The sequence below is a fragment of the Protomyctophum bolini genome (genome assembly GCF_963924005.1).
Source record: "Protomyctophum bolini genome assembly, chromosome: 22".
Classification (NCBI taxonomy): Eukaryota; Metazoa; Chordata; class Actinopteri; order Myctophiformes; family Myctophidae; genus Protomyctophum; species Protomyctophum bolini.
In genome coordinates this window covers 9,299,215-9,320,971 of record NC_137883.1, presented here as the reverse complement: position 1 = coordinate 9,320,971, position 21,757 = coordinate 9,299,215, and the positions used below count along the sequence as shown (strand labels likewise).

The following is a 21,757-nucleotide window of genomic DNA, read 5'->3' as shown; positions in this document are numbered from 1 at the left end:
CCCAAGAGTTCAAAACCTTTAATCCCTATCCGAGTGGATCAGATTCTGGCTTGCGGTAGTTCAAAACAAAACAAAAATACGATTGTGATCATTGACTGTCTATGACTAATGGTGTACTTGACATTACTGACAACTATTTTCTGAACAAGATTAGGATTTTCAACCAAGTCTTTTAATTTCATTGATTTCAGGACCGTATCATAATCAACTTGAAGAGACTTAAAACGTGCTTAACGTCTTAAGCTCTATTTTATACTTACAGGCTCACAATGTGTCATGATGTGATGCACTGTGAGCTTGTAGTTGTAGATAGGCTATTTTCTAACAATTAAAAAAAAACGAATTATTAAATAATTCCGAGTTACTCTATTAACTGTGAGCCAGTAAGCAATATCTCAAAATCAGTAAAAAGTACAAATGACTGTACCATTAGCAGACATTATTGCCCCATCGTTTAGGCTACATTAGTAGGCTAGGCATTAGCATACATTTCATGTTGTTCACTACCACTCACGGCGTGGAAAACAAACCACTCTAGGTGACTTTAAAGTGGCTACAGGGTATACGTATAGGCAATTCACCCTCTTGAAAGTCTGTAATACATGTAATACATTCAAATTAGGACATTAACATATCAATATGCCTGGGGGAAAGAATTGCAAGTGCTGCTCTTCAAACTTGAGTTTTAGCTTCAAGTTTTTTTTTTCTTCTTTTTTTAACATTGACAAACATTTCCAGGTAGATTCTGTAACTATTGGACACAAACTGTATCTAAACATTATCTAAAAAAAGATATGTATATATCGCCCATGTTGATAATGTAAAACTGGTACCTGTATGGTCCTTTGAATACAGTAGGTTTTAGAAAAGCATGCATTATAGAAATAATTGTCTCTCCCCTGCTATTTATTTTTTAGGGCCTCCTATATACAGCTTTTGTCCCCACAACAAATGTCTGCAACACAAACATTAAATGCCATTGACAATGAAGGGAAACTTTACGTGATCTTGTCCCCACACGTCTCATATATGCCATCGTTAATGAAAGGAGAAATCAGGTCTAATGTCCGCCAAATATGACGTAAATGTGTGTCAACAGGCATTCTGATCATCACCCACCGTGATGCACACATTAATCAAACTGTCTCTCTCTCTACCCATCATCTTTTCTGTCAGGTGAAGGATGTGAATGAACTAATGACGTAAGACAGAGGAGAGAGCATGTGGGGAGATCAAATAGATGCGTAAAAAGAGGAGCTTGGACAGTAGGAGCCGAAGGTGATGCTGAGATGAGAGGTGATTAAGGAATTCATGGTGGAGAAGAAGCGATTAACAGCCTCGTAGAAACTACAAACAAGCAGTCACAGCTGGTCAGCAGTATTGTGTGTGTGCATGCATGCGTGTGCGTTAAACCTAGCCTAGTTCCTAGAAGCAGATACATTTCCCAATATCTTGATCTATTTTTGGATAATGAAGTCATTTTGATTCTGTGCTTCAGTGGTGAAGTGGTTCCTCTCATTGGTTAGGAAACGGATGAAAGCAGCTAGAGGAGCAATTTAAATGAAAGGAGACAAAATGCAGTGACGAGGAGAGACAAGGTGATGACAATCAACGAGTATACAGCAGGAGATGAAAGGACTAAACGCCCTCGCCCCCTCGGTAACCCTGGGCAACGGAAGCTGTACTTCCTTCCAGGCCACGTGAAGGGGTGGCGCGGGTGTACATCCTGTCCTGGTGAGCTTCACAATCAATCTGGACACAGCAAAGATTGTGTGCGTGAACTTGGAATACAAGGGGTTGGCTACAACCTGGTTCTCTCCTGATTGGATGAAATTGGTATCCTGGCCTGTGAATGCACTTGTTTACCAAGGAGCTGGAGAGACGGGGAGACTGCCGTTACTGAACAAAAACTATAGCAATCACTACTATCACCACACTAGGAGAAGAGTATCTTCTCTTGAAACTTGTATTATAGACTTTCTGTAGAGACACAAACTGATTAATTGGGAGTTAAAGTCATACTGTGGACAAAAAAAGGAAAACAACCTGCTCTGCCAGCTTGCTGAAGTGCCCCAGGGCACCTCATAACACTTCAACTAAAGCTGGACAGCAACCACATGGAATCGCTCTGTGCCATGTCTAGACGACACCCTGTCTGGACTGTCGGGCATCGCAACAGATGACTAAATCATCCTTCTGGGGGGACTTCAATACCCAGAACTATAGACAGGATTACGAAACATGAGGCAGCACTGCTGTGAAAGACGGTGTAGATTAGAAGGAAACGTCAACTCCAGGGGGTTCTCCACCAGACCGAGTGTGCAGAACACAATCTTATTCTCAGCTACATCCACTTCAGAGAGGCGCAGAACTAATTCAAAACATCCTGGATGCATCCTTGCTCCAAACATCTGATTAAGTCAGTGTCAGAGCCGGAGACAGTCATGCTGTAGAGGCCTACATCTAACACCTGATTCATACTTTGTATGGATATCAAATTAATGCCAGCCCAAGAGGAGGGGGAGAGAAAAAGCTAGCTGCACTGTGTGACATCCTGCCATTAGAGCTTTGATGGTGCCGAAGCACTGTGGAGTTGTGAGACCACCATCCAGACTAGTTTACTTGTCAAGTTAAGGAGGTGGATGGTGAAAGGCTGTGAAATTCAAAACCTAGCTTGCAGAATCGGATAAAACAAAACTTCAAAGACGTCATCGGCATTCGGCAGTACCCTGCCTGCACCAATAACGGCAAAGCACCTGTTGTGAAATATGGTCCGTGTTAAGCAGATATTCTACTACACTATGTTCTGCCAGAACCTGACGCCAGTAGCTGACCCCTGAAGAAGTCGCAGCAAATTACTAGGTGAGTAGCCTTACTAGCCTACCATAGGATGAGTACAAAGTTTAACGGAGCTACAATGTTTTGGTCTATGGGGTACAAGTGAGCAAATTAAATCTATGTAATATCACAACCATTCTAGGGCTAACAACACTACACATGCTAGGTAATATCAGCCATTGGCTACCCCCGTACTAATTATTGTACATATTAGTTCATTTCCATTTTATCGTATAGTAGCATTTTGTTCAGTTAGTAGTTCAGTTTCATCGACACCTCAACCAGTGCAGATGTGCTTGTATGTTCAATTAACATAGGCTACTCTATGATCAAAATAACGCTTTATTCATTGTAATAAGGGTTGCAACTTTAAAGTTGTACAGAATACTAATGGTTAAAACAGAGACATGGGTCAAGGGTTTGTACTGTGTATATTTGTTTTATTGAGATAAAAAGACAACTTTAAAACCATCATTGTCTACCATCTGTCTACTTTTCAAATAAAACCAAAAGGTTGACACAGCGAATACTAGATTAAACAAATACAAAACCAAATTCAAAGATTGAAATAAATTAAAGTGCAAAATAATTCTATGTAACGATAAACGTTGCATCAAGAAAGGATCATGTAAACACAAAGCAGCAGTATTAGAGTGGGTCTGTACTTAGTTACTGACGATAACAGTGATTCATTAATTGAGGCAGTAGGAGGTATTCATTGCGTGCCATACCATTCTAACCCCAAAGTGACTGATTTATCCAGCCTAAATATGAATTTGTGAATAGTTTGTACTAGTTTTGAAGACACTTTCCCTGTGGCTTCTGATAGCTCACCAAGAGCAACAAAAATAACAGTGGAAATGCATTGCTCCATAGTTGTACTTCAGCACAACACACCAGGCCTTGTGAATCAGGGTCAGTACATGTACAGTCAGTCACAATTTTAATAAATCTAAAATGATGTAACAATACAATATGATGAGTGGCAGGGCCAAATGAGTTACTAGGCCCTATGACCCTGTAAAAGTAATAGGCTACTATTCACATTACCATGAAGAACCAAGTAACCCTATAAGAGAAGAGAAGGCCTGCATGAACAAATGCAGATAAAATGTCTAAAACCAGACTAAATGAAAAATACATTCTATCTGCACTTGACATGGCTGCAGATCATTTCTTGTTCTTTTAGGTTACAACACACAGTTAACATATCACCAACTACAGAAACAGAGTTCAGGGTTTTCTACCCATTACAATAAATACATAAATAAGAATTTGCATTTTTTTCTTTTGTACGTTTGCACATGCAATTTATGTGCCAACCTTTTCAAGAACTCCTAATCCCTTCCAGTCCTAGATGCCGGAACCCCAGTAAAAACTAGTCAATATTTCGAAATGTATTCATAAAATTGTTTAGACACAATATTATTCTTTACGTTACAATAACAAATGCACTTAAAGGCAGTGATGTCAGAGAGAGATAGAAGTAACCGCAGGGAGAGAAAAGGATGTGGTGCTAACTAACCTTCTGACAACAAAACTCACAAATAAAGAACCACTAAAACCACCATGGGTCGTCTTCAGCAATGATTTGTCTCTTATAGTTGCTCCCTAACAAATTCAATAAGCAACCACAACGCTTTGACTTTTAGCTCAGTAGATCTTCTTTGCCCACAACGCTCCAGTTCCAAGTAAGGAATGATAATGAACAAAAATTCAAGATGTCAAAAGTACTCTTCTCATGCACGTGGGATGAGAATATTCTCCTCGTCACGTGGTTTAATTGTCCCCTCTGCTCTGTGGCTGGCATAGGCAGAACCAGTAATTACTCCACTCCACTGTGACACAACAGGATTATTGGATGACTGCTATACGGCTCAATGACGACACCTACTGGATAACAATCGGCACTACAACCACCATCATCATCATCAAAAAACTCCCTCGCAAGGATTTGTTGATGACAGAGACGTTCTTCCAAGTTACAACCTCGAACAAAGGGTGACAGTAATATCACCAGAGTCTGACTGAGGATATATATTGTTGAGTGTGGGGTTGTTGAGGGTACAGACATGCTGTACCTTTCCAAAAGCCACTTCAAGCTATGGTAAGAAATTTAAGAATACCATGTTTTTGTTTTGTTGATAAATCTGGCCTAGGTCACAATTCTCTCAAACTTTCAGTTTCCACTAACACTACACGTTTCAAAAGACCACATGCATAGATCACAGATCACAGATCATCACACCCATCTGGTTTGATGTCAGATTGGTGTTTTTGGTTCGTCTCTCCAGATTTGTCCCATAGACACTGGAATCGAGAATTAAATAATTATATTACAATACACCAACTTTACACAATATGTAAATAATTTCATGTGAGATTAGCTTTTGATCTTTCCAGTCCCTTCAAAGTCAATATTATTTTGCAAAAGGCAAGCATCTGCGGCTGCCACTAAAATGTCAATACCAGAGAAACGGCACGTAGATGAGCACTACTCTGTTGAACTTGAAGTCAAATGGCATACACAAAGATAATGCAGCAATTCAATTCTCTCTTCCCAAAAAAAACGATGGACAACATCGACACAAAGTTTACGAAGCAGATCAAGCTTGCTGATTTCTTTGTTGTGGCTAGACGGTGCTGAAATTGGTGACTTTAGCTTCCTGACTCAACCGTTATTCATTCCTGCCCACTTTCAGTGTATTGTTAAAGACTGCAGGACATACGTAGACATATGTGACATGCCCAGTTGACCTCTGTAGAACGATGCAAAAGTCATTTCAATTCCACATTGTGGAACAAGTCACCACCTGCTACTAAACATATGACCAGTTAATATTCTCTCACACAAACACAAACCTCTCTTCCCACATGTTTTATCTCCAACGCAACAGAAGCTAAGCCATGTGTAAAATAATAACTATAAGCCCCCATTGTCCATATCTGAGTTCAATAGATGAGTGGGTAGGTGCACTTGGGGTAGACTTCAAAATGGTAACTTATACAGTAGACTGACACATTCTTAAGACAAGGTATTCTTCCTGCACTGTGGAAAGGGTGTTTCTCATTTTAAATAGAGCTCACCTTCCCTGAACAGGTGGGTTGGTACAGTAGTCAGTCAAGAGTTCACTGGTGTCACATGAATGACTTCTAGTTCTAATGATACTAGTATAGTAAGTATTCTGATAAGCCTGATTTATTTATGAAGATGGTATGAAAATCATTAGTATATCACTATTCTGCCTATATTCTAATTGAATCTGATTGATATGCTCCTGCAAAATGTAAAATATTATTAATATAGTAATAATAATATTAATATTGTTTGTTTTGTTTTTCTCTTTTATTTACACTTATCTGTCCCATAGCGGTTTGTGAACTGGCTATACCAAAAACACGTCATAACAATAATAGTAATTATCTTTTATAATCATTCAATATTATCATTAATTGCTCTAGACCAAGAATACCAACTAAATTCTAGAAGCTAACTAGAACTGCACTCTGCCGAGTGCATACTTGCTTGTTGCACACTAGTAGGCCATAAATGGCCTACTAGTGCGCAAGCAGAGCGCGCAAGTACTTTCGACCGCTGGAAAGTATCACATCTCAGTATCTCTGTGAAGGAACGTTTGAAATGTATAATCATTACGTGTAACTATTTGCTACCTAACTACTTTTTTACAGAAAAATGAATCATTGATATGTGATGAAAAAAAAGGTATATAAACTGAATTAAAATATATTATACAGTATAATTATTTTATTACTTATTGTAAATTGTCAATTGTTTTAAATGTATTTCATTTTGTACTATAGTGATATTAATACTAAATCATGATCAGAGTAATATGTGTCTCTAACTTCAATTTCTGTAATAATACTTTCAAATTTGTTGAAATATACATCCCAGCAGACCAGGCACAGATTTACAAATTACAAATCACATTACAACTACATACAGAGTATGTAGTTGTAATTTGATTAGCAGTATACTGTGGTTACTTGGTTCCAAAAAGTGAAGACAAGTTTTCTTCAACGGTAAATCTGTGCCTGGTTTGCTGGGACTAGTTACAACATTACGTCATCCTTGAGAGAGTACATGGTGTGTACATGACGTAATGTTGTAACTAGTCCCAGCAAACCAGGCACAGACTGTATGTAGTTGTTCTAGTTACAACTAGATACAGAGTATGTAGTTGTAATTTGATTAGCAGTATACTGTGGTTACTTGGTTCCAAAAAGTGAAGACAAGTTTTCTTCAACGGTAAATCTGTGCCTGGTTTGCTGGGACTAGTTACAACATTACGTCATCCTTGAGAGAGTACATGGTGTGTATATGACGTAATGTTGTAACTTGTAACTTGTAACTAGTCCCAGCAAACCAGGCACAGACTGTATGTAGTTGTTCTAGTTACAACTACATACAGAGTATGTAGTTGTAATTTGATTAGCAGTATACTGTGGTTACTTGGTTCCAAAAAGTGAAGACAAGTTTTCTTCAACGGTAAATCTGTGCCTGGTTTGCTGGGACTAGTTACAACATTACGTCATCCTTGAGAGAGTACATGGTGTGTATATGACGTAATGTTGTAACTTGTAACTTGTAACTAGTCCCAGCAAACCAGGCACAGACTGTATGTAGTTGTTCTAGTTACAACTACATACAGAGTATGTAGTTGTAATTTGATTAGCAGTATACTGTGGTTACTTGGTTCCAAAAAGTGAAGACAAGTTTTCTTCAACGGTAAATCTGTGCCTGGTTTGCTGGGACTAGTTACAACATTACGTCATCCTTGAGAGAGTACATGGTGTGTATATGACGTAATGTTGTAACTTGTAACTTGTAACTAGTCCCAGCAAACCAGGCACAGACTGTATGTAGTTGTTCTAGTTACAACTACATACAGAGTATGTAGTTGTAATTTGATTAGCAGTATACTGTGGTTACTTGGTTCCAAAAAGTTGTTACAAGTTACAAGTTACAAGTTACAACATTACGTCATATACACACCATGTACTCTCTCAAGGATGACGTAATGTTGTAACTAGTCCCAGCAAACCAGGCACAGATTTACCGTTGAAGAAAACTTGTCTTCACTTCGAAGAGACCAAGCGAAACGATTACTTGCGCGCTCTGCTTGCGCAAGTAAATAGCACAGCATGGAAAGGCAGTGTATTTAGCATTGAGGCAAAGTTATATTAAGTCTTATGATTCAGCTGAATAAATAGAAAATAAACATCTACAGTATATACAGCATCTTAACCTCCTCTTATATGTGACCTCTGTGACATCAATAATGACCCTTTTAAAAGTGATGAGAGATCGCAGTGGTTAAAGGGTGACTGAGTGGTGTGGTGAAATAGCTGGTGATATCATAAGGACTCGGGTATGTGACAGTGTCCGGTTAGCTCAGGCAGTATAGGGCACTCGCCTCTTGACCACATGGGTTCGATTCCCGGGCACCGCCGACTCTGTAAATGAGTAGCACGGCTTGGGGTGTGGCAAGTCGTGCGGCACGTACTGGGAGCTGATGGTAGGTGTTCCACTCCACCTCAACAATCCATCTCCCAGGGGTCTAGTAGTGCACTGCAAAACGGGGATAGACTCCCACGCTCTGGCTGATACCGACAATAAGCTTCTCGCACCTACTTACTTACTTACATGACAGGTCAGGGGTCAAGCCTGTGCAAAACTGTTTGTGGCTTATCCATAATTAGCGCTTCATGAAATATGGAAGATTTTCTTTTTTTTTAATGTCGGATTACATTTTCACCTGGCATTAAAAATGCACCCCCCAAGCTGCTCCAAATTACCTTCGATCACAACATAAAATATGCATTTAGACATTAGTTTTATGATTTAAAATTTGTATCTGACCATGATCAGAACGCATGTTAATAACCACTGACCAGGCAGTCTAAAATGCTTTTATACTGTACTAGTCGCGTCCATTTCTGCCCCAGACATGACCCCTACCAGAAAGATGTGCCTAGCATAGTGTGCGTGCGTGCGTGTGTGTGCGTGCGTGCGTGCGTGCGTGCGTGCACATTATACACTGCAGGGTTTAGACATCAATGGCCACCCCGTGCTTGGTAGAGATCACGTCCCTCGTTCCCGTCAGGTACATGAGCACCGAGCACAGGTGAGGAAGGGTCGCCGTGGTGCTCACGTACAGCCAGTAGGGGATGGGCGCCGTGTTGCCCACCGGGCACAGCCACAGGCCGTGCCGCACGCCGTCCCGCACGTGGTGCGTGGCCATGGCCACGAACAGCATCCACGGCAGGGAGCACCAGGCGTCTTTGAGGCGTCCGAGCCACATGAGGAAGCGGAGCGAGAGGCACAGGAGGGGGATGAGGGAGGAGCAGTGGAGAGGAGGTCGATGGGGCAGAGATACAGCAGCCTGGTAAGGACGGGGGAGGGGGGGGGGGTGATGGTGAGGAAGACGGCAATATACGTCAAGAACAGAGAAACCGAGAAATCACTCATCTTGACATTAGAATAAACATTGTATAACACTGAAAAGAGTAACACAGGCCTGACCTCGAAATTTAAAAAGAATCTTCTAATTCCTCCAGTTTTCTGAAATAAATATTTTCACGATTTTTCAAAAATAGCAGACCTACAAGCTCATAGACCTACAAGCTATGAGCTTGTAGATCTGCTATTTTTCAATAGCTAAATTATAACATGTTTAAGACACCAAAAGGGGTTGAAGCCGTCTTAGACTTAAGTAACTCTTCTTTGTCTGGTTCTTTGCCTCAGGTCCAATATGTTATAGAGATGATCAATAACATTACTTGGACAAAAGCGAGTGATTTGTTATAATATTGCAATAATTACATCAAGAGACATATCAGGTTTCACTGGAGAAAGATGTGTCTCGGTACTCATGTAAACCTGATTTCTGATCCACGGTGGAAAGTGAAAGACTTGTATGGGCTACTGATACCTGTATTTGCTTTGGCTGCTAGATATTGTTTGGAGGCAAACTTCTGCAATTTACTGTGCATCATTTCAGATTTTGGAAGATTTATTTGTTGCCTGAAAGCCTGAAATATCTCAATAGCGAGGACAAGCGAGCAGCACCGGGCTTGGTGAGCATGTATGTGTGCACGGTACACACAAGTGTCTGTCCATTAGGTGGGGATACAAAGCAAGCAAATCAGGTTAATGTTGGCGATGAGTTGACCTCCATCTTCAGCCGTTCCAGAAACCCTGTAACAAAGTCCCTGTGGTAACAGTGGGAGGGACAGAAGGATAGGAGGGAGAGATCTGGTTGGATATTCTTACCTTGAGTGACAGAGATCCAGCCAAGTAGAAGTGGTCCAGGTCTATGAGAGAGGCCAGCAGCCCGGCCAACAGAATCTCATACAGGTCGCTCTTTTTTCTCAGTCCAATCACGATGGCCCACGACCACAGTCCCACCAATCCGTGCGTGGCGTTGTCCAGCAACGCCCTCAGCCACAGGTGATGCCCGACGACCGACAGCTGGAGGGCGTGGTCGGCCGCCACGCAGAACACCCCCAGGCCGGTGGACGCCAGGAGGGAGGCGGAGCTAAAGGTCTGCAGGAGGGCCTGTGCTTTCTCCGTCTCCACGGCCAGGCTGAGCGGCACGGGGACAGCCTCTCCCCCTGCTCCTCCGAACCCCGCCCCTAACAGAGGGGCGGAGGAGGAGTCTAGCTTGGAGTAGAACCCTTGCATGCTGACGGGCGGCGGGAGGGGCCAATCGTCACCGTTCGAGGGTCAGCAAGAGGCGGGTTGACTGGACGATTAGGGAGATGAAGAGGGTGAGGTGACCGGTTTGGGAGGAAGAGAGATCATCGAGTTAGTGAGGGAGAGAGGGGGATGTCGTTTGCTGTCCGGAAGAAACCACCTAACTCCATTTTTGAGGTTTTAGATTTTTTTTTCATGAATCAATGCTGTTGAACACCCTTTACGTCTGTGTGTTGGTTACAAAATTATGAATCAATTAAAAGTATTAAAAAGCGCTTTGCCAAAAACCTCCTAACTCCACATGAGCTGGGTGTTTTGCAATTTCCTGAAAAATGTACATTTTGGAAGTTAGGCGGTTTCTTCTAGACAGCAGAGATATGAAAAGTTGAATGAGGGTGAATCATGTTACAGTGTGTTGTGTATGGCGTTCACTGATGTCATTATTAATTTAAATCGAATCTACGCAGATTTTGGACATCATTAAGCTTACTGTGACATAAATGCGGTCGACCTAATATGCACTCCCACTACATTGCGAGTTTGTAGTTCTGTTATTTTCGGCGAGAGACACCATCATGATGCTGTATAAATTAAGCATATTATTGTTGTAGTGCCACCATTGCCTAGGTTCTCAGAAAGGTCAAATATGAGGACACAAAATGGACTGCTTTTGCTCGATTGTGTAAGGAACATAATGAGAGAAACTCAAGCGTACATGCATAGTAAACCTGTCCGTGTCGAAGTGTGTCCAAATAAAGACAGTGACAATGCAGTGCAGTCCCTGTTTAAATCAACGAGCCTAGAGGTAATGTGATGCGACTCTCCCGAGACGGTGACTCAAGATCCTCAATGTCAGAAGAGGAGAGGCATGGCTTCGCACACGGCACAGGCATAATGAATTCGACTCATTCTGAACCATAGACGTCTTCACCCCCACAAGGGATAATATTGTTGATATTGATCGATTTCACTCTTGCAACTGAGAAACAATGTCGCCTGGGGCAAAATGTAAACCTATCTGAACTCCTTATGAGCCAATGCTGCCCACTTTACACCGTCTTTCAGTCTTCCACAAATGGCGTTATGAATGTTAATTGTGACGCTTTTCTGTTAAGACATTTTTTCATCTTTCACTGTTAACTACAATGTGTAGTTAATAGTTATAATACAATTTAATAAGTAGTATTAGTACATTTTGTAGTAGTACATTTTATTTTGGTCCATTTTAAAAGAACATACATACATACATACATACATACTAGCTCTGGTCCATAGCTCTAATGCGTTAAGAGCTATGGACCAGAGCTACATACATACATACATACATGTGTTTTAGAGGATTATTTCGGACCATGGTTTAGGTATGCGGTCTAGTCTAACTTGGACTCAGGGGGGTGGACGCCTCTGCCTTGCATAGTCCCCAGTGAATAGGCATGTTGCCCTTCACTGGTAACCTTACTTTGGAATTATTTTTAAATATATGAAGGTATTGTAGGCTAGGGATTTTACAAAAAAAGCCCCCCTTTTAAATACATACATCTCAGAAGTTGAAGCAGTTTTTAAGGACCCACTTTTAGGCCAGTGCACCAGAGCAAACTCTTGCCTTTTTTTAAACCCTACCCATTTTAACCAAATACATACATACATACATACATACTAGCTCTGGTCCATAGCTCTAATGCGTTTGAGAAATCTCAATTTTGTCACTCAATTTGTCACGTCATATATTGTGCCCAGGTCTCTTGACATCACTATGACATCATCAGGGATGATAGTAAATCAGGGATCATATATGTGTAAATCTGACCTGCTGTCGCAATTAAGCCCATATATGGAGAATGAGATCCCTGATGTAATCAATATTAGTATATGGATATACTGTATGTCAGAACCTGTTAACTCTTCGATGTCTCCCTTTTCACTGATACCTGTCCACTTAAACTAGACAGGACTGCCCAAAACAAGATGTGAGGGGGAGCGCTTGTTTAATAGAATCTTACCTGCGCAGGTAAGACACCCAAAGAAGAGGCCGGCGCCCTAGGGAGGGAGGGACGCTATTAAACAAGCACTCCCCCTCACATCTTGTTTTACGGCACGTTGCAAAAATCAAAATGGCGGCTCGATATTGTCACTCTTGGAATATTTTGGACAGAAAGTAGCTCATAACATCTCTACGGGGGACTTTTATGATAAACAAGCGACACCAGATTGAAAGAGGATAATTCAAGCTTGGACTGCAGCTGCAAAGTTGGTGAGTTTAACGTCATTTAAGACCAGGAGATCACAAACCAAAAAACATGCATAGGAAGTTGATGGAGGTTATTGCAACTCTGGATTCAGCCAATTGTAAAAAAAAATCTAGAGTTGCAAATTGCGGCTAGGGTTAAAGCTCACTATAAGGGCCATAATATATTCACAATAGAAGTGGAACTACTGTTTTTAAGTTAAGTTACCAATTTCAATGATCGTGACCTATACATTTAAATAATACTAGCTTATATACTGTGTTGGCTTGGCTTAATTGCCTACCGCTCTAATAGGCTCTATTTGATGGCGCTTCAAGTGAGCATGACTCTGCCTGGCTGAGGACAGTCAGTCTCTCTACCGAAAATAGCCGATCTACAAGCTCACAACGCCTGGCATCGACGCACTGTACATGTACAGAGATCGGCTATTTTCGGCAGAGCGACAAACGTGCAGATATATTTAGGCTATAGGTATAACAATACCCCTGCTGTACTACTACTACTTCTACTACTTTCTCCTGTTTTACTCGCGTTTTGTCCTCTCGCATCTTTCCGTTGTTGTCTTTTTTTCCCCTTTTCTTTTTTGTTGTTTACGCGTCCTTGATACACTATCGTTATGAGCGCTAGCATACAGGCGCAATGAAGACGTGAAGGATGCTTTGTGTGTGTGTGTGTGTGTGTGTAGGCGGAGTGCAGCTGTCATGTTTAGCATCGCTTTAACCCTCCCTCCTTCCTCCTCCATAATAACACGCGACGGTTTGGTATTTGCAACAACAACGTATGCAGTTTGGCCATTTCATTTAGTCATCGGGTGTTTTCACAATGCAGATGTTGTCAATGGTTCGTGCGTTAATAGTCGCTAGTCGCTACTCACCCCATTGTATGATATTGTACAGTAAAGTCTCCTGTGCTTTCTTCTATTCCAGACAAGGAACTTAGATAAGAAGGGACGCGCTGGACGACGCGCATGCGCCGTGCTCCATGACGCTCGTTCGATCCAGAGTAATCTTAGTAAGAGAGTGGCGATACGCTTTGATCTCGCCGCAAAGTTCCAAACATTGGAACTATTCCATTGAGATAGAATGAGCACTTCCGCATTCCATTGTTACAATGGGAGTCAATAGTGTCGCCACTCACCACTCTTACTAGATTACTCTGGTTCGATCATGGGCACAGCGTTGCCAGACTTTGCGAGAGGAACAAGCAACCCGATCTATAAACATCGCACTCGTGTGAAATGAGGGGCGCTATTATTATTATTAGGTCAGTCAGTGTAATGGCGTTTTTGTTTTAGTTTTTTCATGTCTCAGTCCAGGATACTGAATGGCTTGATTCTATAGCCTTACAATAATTTATTTAAATATTTTTGTAGATCTCTGTGGGGAAAATTAACAGGCAATTTTTCATTGGGTCGAGAAAACCATGTCCACAGTCCATGTATGGTGCACTAAATCCAATGAACAGCAGATGGCAATGCTCTGCAGCAGCAAACAGAATGTTTCTGCACAAGTGGCCATACCTGGAAATAGCTACTACTGTATCCCCATTTGGTGCATGAGCTGACGTTGCACATTCCTACCTGTCCTATTAGACTTTTATCCACAGTGTTTTACAATCAGGTGTCTATTGTCAACAGTTGGGCTGGTATACTTTTTATGAATGGATAATAATACATAATTTTCAAACCTTTTCCATCTGAATTCAATCTAAAGTAGCCTAAACAGTGGATTTCAAGTTTAGACTCAATTCGATTCTGCATTCCTGTTCAAGAAGTCTTATCTTACTCTACTCTACTGTAGTAGCACTACACTGATGTCAGAGAAATCAATGCACTTGACAGTTTCTCACAGTTTCTTCACATTTTTCGCTACCACTCCAACCATGCCCAAGGCCACTCAATGTAATTTTGCCCAGCTGGCAAATTTTGTCTGCTTCTTCAACCATAAACTGTTTATTTATTTATGCTTCCACAGTAATGAGTGGAGAACTGCAGAATGGTACACACAGAGAGGGCAGCCAAACTCCAGCAGTTGGCTCCATCGGTACAGTATAGTAACACCCGCTCTTTGACAGCAAATCTCCCATTTCAAACCTACAGTATATCACCTAATGCAGCAGCCAATGTCAGTAGAAATAGGAGGCAAGAGTATGTTTTTATGTCAAAATGGACACGAATATTCAGTCACACAATATGGCCATTCACGTGTGTGTGTGTGTGTGTGTGTGTGTGTGTGTGTGTGTGTGTGTGTGTGTGTGTGTGTGTGTGTGTGTGTGTGTGTGTGTGTGTGTGTGTGTGTGTGTGTGTGTGCACGCGTGCAGGTGTAGGTATATCCTACACACACTGTGTGTAATCTCATAATGTAGTAGGCCTACATCTGTTATTTTCTACATTGCATATCAGTCAAAAAGCAAATAATGCACCTGATATTTAACATGTAACACAGATTCATAATTTGTGCCGTACACAACATGAGACCAAATGCACAGTAATTACTGGCAATTAGCTGATGATTATCATTTGTTTAAAGCAATCATCATAACCTGCTACAATTAATGGTATGACGGGGAGTAAATTATCACTACACAATGATCCAGTTGCAATGCAAATTGTATGCACAAATAATCTGGAATTCATTTTCAGTTACATAAGATTTCATCACGTCAGGCTGGCTTGTTAGCCATCATGCTGATCGAGGAGACAGGTTAGTGTGTGTGTGTGTGTGTGTGTGTGTGTGTGTGTGTGTGTGTGTGTGTGTGTGTGTGAGAGAGAGAGCATAACCAGAGCGCCAGATCAGTGGTTCTCAAAGTGGGTTCGGGGACCCCCATGGTTCCTCGAGGGGTTCCAAATGGATCCTTACAGGTCTGTAACTCTGAGTCCACTTGGTTTTTATACACTCTTAGTGTTACGGAGTCCTTAATATTAAAAGTCTGAGAACCACTGGTGTTGTTGACCTCAGTGTGTTAACCAGATAGGCGATAGGGCATTAATATTATTGTTATTTTTATTTTTTTATAACTATGATTTCTGTAATTTGCTCTGGTTGCATTCATCTAGCATGAACTGAATCCGTTTTTCAGTTTAGCCGAAAATGTGCAAGTCAGAGTGTGTGTAGTGGATGGGCTCTCACATTTAGTGGACACCTGGACTTATGTCGATCGCAACCCCATTTATTTATTTCCCACAGATCCTAGTTGGTTCAGTTAGTTTTGACCATCAGTGTTTGGGAAAAATACAAGAATAAACACAAGATCAGATACTGTAGGTGTGATAGGCCAGCTTCATATTATTCGCTCTGAAAAGTATAACTGTGCTTTCTGCTTTTTTACAGATCAGAATGATTACAAAGGTCTCGCAGTGAGATGGAAGGAGAAAATATGAATAGAGGAAGTGAAGGGAGGTATACATTATACCAAAGCTAAGGTTTCTTGCCAGCGCCTGCCTGGAAAGTATCCAAGCCCATTTAGCCACGCAGTGTGGGTAATAAAAGACCACAAACACACAGCAGGCATGCAGGACGCCTACCATAATGAGATGAATGAAAGGGATGTCTCTCATAAGAAGAGGGTTGCTAATGAGAATACAAAGAACAGGATGCAAAATCAGGGTCTTCAGAAAAAGTTATTATTTGTTTATTTTATTTATTAAAATTATGATATATATTTTTTAATCGTATGAAAGATGGGTCCCGACTCCAACCCAGTGTCTGGGAAACAGTGCACCAGAGGTTCCCCTTTCTCCTGCACAGTGCATGTGTAGCAGAGTGGCTCAGAGTCTCTGCCTGATGGCCTCAAAAGTCTAATATCTCCCCTGATCCAGAGGGATATATCCCTTTGGTCTAGTGCTTAAGATGTTGGACTTTCACGCGGGAGGCCCGAGTTCGAATCCCGGGTGTCACACATGCTCACTCAGCGCTGAAGCCGTGCATGGTGATCATGCAGAGCAACAGTTTCGGCATGCAAGGGTGAGACTTTATACCCAGGCTGTTGGTCTTGGAGGATTTGCATATAATTATCTTCCTGGCACAGGACTCCCCCTCAACCCTCCGCAGCATAGCTCCGTCTGGTGTCAGCGAGGGCCTCCTGAACAAACAACCTGCTGGACGGAGTCAACACTATGGCCCTCCGTGCTCTGGCCAGACTTTGATCCAGGCAGACCGGGACCTTTCCCACTGCAGGAACATCCTGAAGCTCAGCCCAGCGAGACAGAAGGGGGTCAAATGTGAACTGGCTCCCACTGCCGATCTCCAGAGACGAGTCCTGAACACGGCACGGTGCAGACAGACAGAGAATCACTTCACTGAGGCATTTCCGAGACGAATAACCATATAAGTCCATCATTTATTCTGACCCCTCCCCGAAAAGGCCGACCCGCCTGACCCCTTATCCATGATTTATACATTTTGGATAATTAGTATGGATTGTTATTCGTTATTCGTCTGAACTGCTTATCTCAAGCATTATTGTGGCTTTCCCAAATGTTCCCTCTCCACTGTCTGTGTGGGAAAGCCCCGATAATGCCTGAGATGGGAGATACTAATTAATGACTGTTTTGAAGCTGGGCTGTGCATGGTGACTGTGAGGGAACGACGCGGAGAGAAAACCCAGTGCTTACAGCAGCAGGAGGAGTTACTGTGGTAATTGGTGTGTGTGTGTGTGTGTGTGTGTGTGTGTGTGTGTGTGCGCGTGTGTGCGTACATGCGCGCATGCACATATTTTGTGTGCGTTTTGGGAGTTCATGTTTACTTTGTGCATCTTAATGCGTGTTTGCATTTATAGTTGCGCTGTGTGTGTGTGTGTGTGTGTGTGTGTGTGTGTGTGTGTGTGTGTGTGTGTGTGTGTGTGTGTGTGTGTGTGCGTGTGTGTGTGCGTGCAGAAAGAAGGCCAGGGCCCCCGAGACAAACGTGGCCGTTTACCCCACTCGGTTACCATGGCGACAGGGAGATGGGGAAAGGCTCTGGAGGAATTGCCATTAAAATGGAGAGCAGCACACCAGCACATGGTTACACACACACACACACACACACACACAGTCACACACACACACACACACACACACACACACACACACACACACACACACACACACACACACACACACACACACAGAAGAGCTCTGTATGTGCAGACATTGTTGCATTATAGGATTCATACAGACATTGATTGTCATTGGCACTGTGAAATCTAGACAACACATCAATATCAATCAATGTCGTGTGTGTGTGTGTGTGTGTGTGTGTGTGTGTGTGGCAGGGTCATGAAGGACAGTCTGTTCCCATGCTCTGCTATTGTCCCACCTGAAAGCCTTGTTATCCACATCACGACCATAAAACTACCCTTGCCCCCCCCCCCCCCCCCCCCCCCCACCACCACAGGGCCCACACACACACACACACACACACACACACACACAACATACGCGCACACACGCACATTCATGCATACATTACAGAGACAGTCACAGAACACAGACACACAAACACAGAAGCATCCATAGTAAAATCCTCAGTGTTCATTTAACCCAGACCCATGTTTAAGTTCAGGTGGGCGGCACTAAGGTGAAAACCAGGTATACTGGTGGGTGTGGCCACATAAAAACATTATTTTAACACTTTCTGTACACTTCCTAGTCCTAATCATAGTACTTGATGATCATGTTATAGGGGGGGGGGGGGGGGGGGGGAATCATGGCACTCCACCTTTAAGTAAATCGTGACTTTTACTCGGATTCTACAAATGTCTTCTAAATCCTGACAGTTTTCTGAAAAACCATATGTCTCTATGTCAGTCGTTGACATTTTCATGTCAAGGACCCTCAAAAATATTATGTAATTGGCCGCCGACCCCCATCTGAAAATATGTTGTTCCACCGACTCCCCCAGAAACAAAGATTTTACATTTGAGTTAAAAACGCTCACTCTGAAAGAATATATATTCAAAGATTTGTACCACATTTTCACGATAAAAAATAATAATAGCATGAGCTTGTAGATCTGCTATTTTTCAATAGATAAAGTATAATATAATGCAGTTAAAACACCAAAAGGGGTTCCTGCCCAAAATGGGTTGAGTACAAACACACGTGAGTACTTTTCCCACCACTGAGCAGACATGTCACAGTGAGCGTCGAGACGGTGTTGACAGCACACAGTAAAACCCAGTGACATTCACACCCTGGGCTCCGGAATCGGAGGTGTTGACAGCTTGAATGCATCGCAACCTTCATCACTGATGTAAAACTGTCTGTAGGTCAGGCCACCCACAAGCAACCAGAACAGCAGCATGCAGTAGTAGTGGTGGGGAGAAAAAAACTGGTCTCACGTTCTTTACTTAACTTAAAGTATTAATATTGCAATGTAGGAATAGTCCGGAATTCCAAATTTACTTGAGTACAAAAGGTATTGGTATCAAAATGCACTTAAAGTACCAAAACTAGAAAGTACTAATTATTCACAACTTTTCAAATGTATAAAATGTTTGAAAATATTTTTTAAATAGCAGATCTACAAGCTCACAATGTATCGCACTGTGAGTTGTAGATCGGCTATTTTCAAATGTATGATAATGGGGTGAGGGGTTAGGGTTATGATGTCACTAAAGTGGTGTATTTCGATTGGGCCTTTTGACTCAAAGGCTTTCAGCTTTCCGGGAAAGAAACCAGGGAAGACATTTTTGAATATTATAACCTGCACACCTGGAGGTCTATTAGAGTAATGTTAACTCCATACAGTCACATTCAAAACACCTGGAGGTCTATTAGAGTAATGTTAACTCCATATAGTGCACATACAAAACACCTGGAGGTCTATTAGAGTAATGTTAACTCCATATAGTGCACATACAAAACACCTGGAGGTCTATTAGAGTAATGTTAACTCCATATAGTGCACATACAAAACACCTGGAGGTCTATTAGAGTAATGTTAACTCCATAGACAGAAAAAGTACAAAACTCACGGCACTCCATCGTTAAGTACTACAGTGTACGTGAATAAATGCACTTTAACTTTGCACCAATGCCCATGAATCACTGCTGTTTACTTTACATGCTCTGTTCTGCTCTGTTCGGCTGGTGGTGGTTGAGATTATTTGTAACCATTATCAACCCGTTAGCCTGGGGGGAGAACGACAAATGACCTCCACAGAAATCACGTCTGATGTCAACGCTCCGTCATTTCCATCTGAAGCGTAGCCATAATGTTGCATGAAACCACTTGCATCACATAAATCTAGTCTTACGGTATTTTTTTCATCACGCACGATTTATGAGATCTAATTTTGTTGAATGACCTGAAGAAAAAAAAAGAAAAAACGGACGAAAGAATATTCCATAACTCCAGTAAGCCCCCTCCGCCCCCCCACGAAGAGCCTAGGCCTTGTGCCCTTGAGCAACAGATAAGCCTCTTTCATGTTACTGAAGGGCCCATATAGTGTGTATCAGTAGCTGCTCCAGGGACAGCAGTGGATCTTTGCTGTGTGTAGTGTGTATATGTGTGTGTGTGTGTGTGTGTGTGTGTGTGTGTGTGTACCGTATGACACGATAAAGTGTGTTTGCATGTGTGCATCCATGTATACAGTACGTGTATTTGTGTGTGCGTGTGTGTGTGTGTGTGTGTGTGTGCGTGCGTGCGTGCGTGCCTGCCTCTGTTGTAAAAGAGCAAGGACGTTCTGTCAACATTCACGTTGTATTGCAAATAAATCTTGAATGAAGCATAGTTTCATAGGTGTGATCACTCTCTGACTGTCCTGTCTGTTCCAATACAAATGAGTAAGGTGGATGATCACGTGCGCGCGCGCGTGCGTGCGTGCGCACGAGTCTGCGTGTGCGCGGTGGTTCTTCTTCCTCGGCTGGCTGACCACAACCCTGTTTGATGTATTCAGGTTATTCCCAAAGGCCAGAGCTGCATTGTTCAGGGACACATAGAAACATAGTTTCACATATTGTACATATTCATGATACTGCCTACTGTGCTTATAGTATGTACCTCCTCTCTCTCTGCTCTCATCTCTCTGTCTCTCTCTCTCTCTCTCTCTCTCTCTCTCTCTCCATTTAGCTACATAAAAAGGTGTCAAAGAAACGTTAGATGTCTGTACAAGAAAGAAAGAAGAATATATAGCTGTATAGAATGTGTAGAACGTGTGCCTATGTAGTTTTAGCCATCGTCACTATAAAATGGTTTCTATAATATAACTAATATAACTCCAATAAGACATGGAGGCCTATACACAGTAAAATCCTGTGTTAAAGTAAGATTGTAAACACAGGCTCATTTGGGTTTAAATGAACACTGAGGATTTTACCGTGCAGAATAAACATAAGCATACATGAGTGGTCATTGGATCTGGAGTTGTGGCTGTTCAGTGACCTGTAACATTCTGTCCTTCAGGGGAGGAGAGGCGACAACAACACAGTGATGAGGAGATGAGGAGACAATGAGGACCACACAGAAGACTATTATTTATTTTCTGCAAATGTGAGTTTGTATTATTTATCCTCACATATAGGCAGCATGTGTCTGCTACAAGCAACACATACACATTTACTCTGGTGGTGGTGGTTGTTTAAAGCCTGATTTATATTCCGTTGCACGACTGTATTGTCGTGCAACGATGAGAGATTTTACAGATTTCTTCTTGAAGTCCGTTGTTGTCTGCTGTGCGATGATGGGTAAATTAGACCTGGTGATTTAATTGTGCCAGCATGTTTGTGTTTGTGTGCATATATATAATGTACAAACAAGCACACACACACTGTGTCTGTGTGTTTGGTTTGTGCCTACAGTTAAAAACTGGCTAGCCCAGCCCCTCTAGCATGTAAATTACCCTGTTGTGTTTTTCATAAAAAAATGTTTTTTTCATGCATCTTACCAGATATATAAAGATATTTAGTTTTAATGCAACCACCCAAAACATGCACTAGGAATTTTGTTGTCTGGATATATTCACATGATTTCAC

The 21,757-nt window shown here is 41.9% G+C and overlaps 2 protein-coding genes across 3 annotated transcripts in view; one reads left to right on the top strand and one right to left on the bottom strand.

Annotated features, from left to right (window-relative positions):
• Window positions 1-7,883: 7,883 nt before the first annotated feature.
• On the bottom strand, window positions 7,884-13,792 carry tmem267 (transmembrane protein 267). Of its 2 annotated transcripts, XM_080756122.1 has the most exons (3): window positions 13,679-13,792; window positions 10,136-10,607; window positions 7,884-9,245 (listed from the first exon to the last, which is right to left on the bottom strand). In XM_080756122.1, exons 2-3 carry the CDS (start codon window positions 10,544-10,546, stop codon window positions 8,910-8,912), a joined length of 747 nt encoding a protein of 248 aa, XP_080612248.1. In that variant the 5' UTR covers window positions 10,547-10,607; window positions 13,679-13,792; the 3' UTR covers window positions 7,884-8,909. The 2 variants fall into 2 exon arrangements, with proteins under 2 accessions (XP_080612248.1, XP_080612249.1); XM_080756123.1 differs by lacking the exon at window positions 13,679-13,792 and having other exon boundaries at window positions 10,136-10,702.
• Window positions 13,793-21,177: 7,385 nt separating this feature from the next.
• Window positions 21,178-21,757, top strand: part of plppr1 (phospholipid phosphatase related 1) — an 88,517-nt gene continuing 87,937 nt past the window's right edge. The window contains exon 1 of the mRNA XM_080755857.1: window positions 21,178-21,275. The gene's annotated coding sequence lies outside the window, so the exon portion shown is untranslated. The remainder of the gene's footprint in view (window positions 21,276-21,757) is intronic.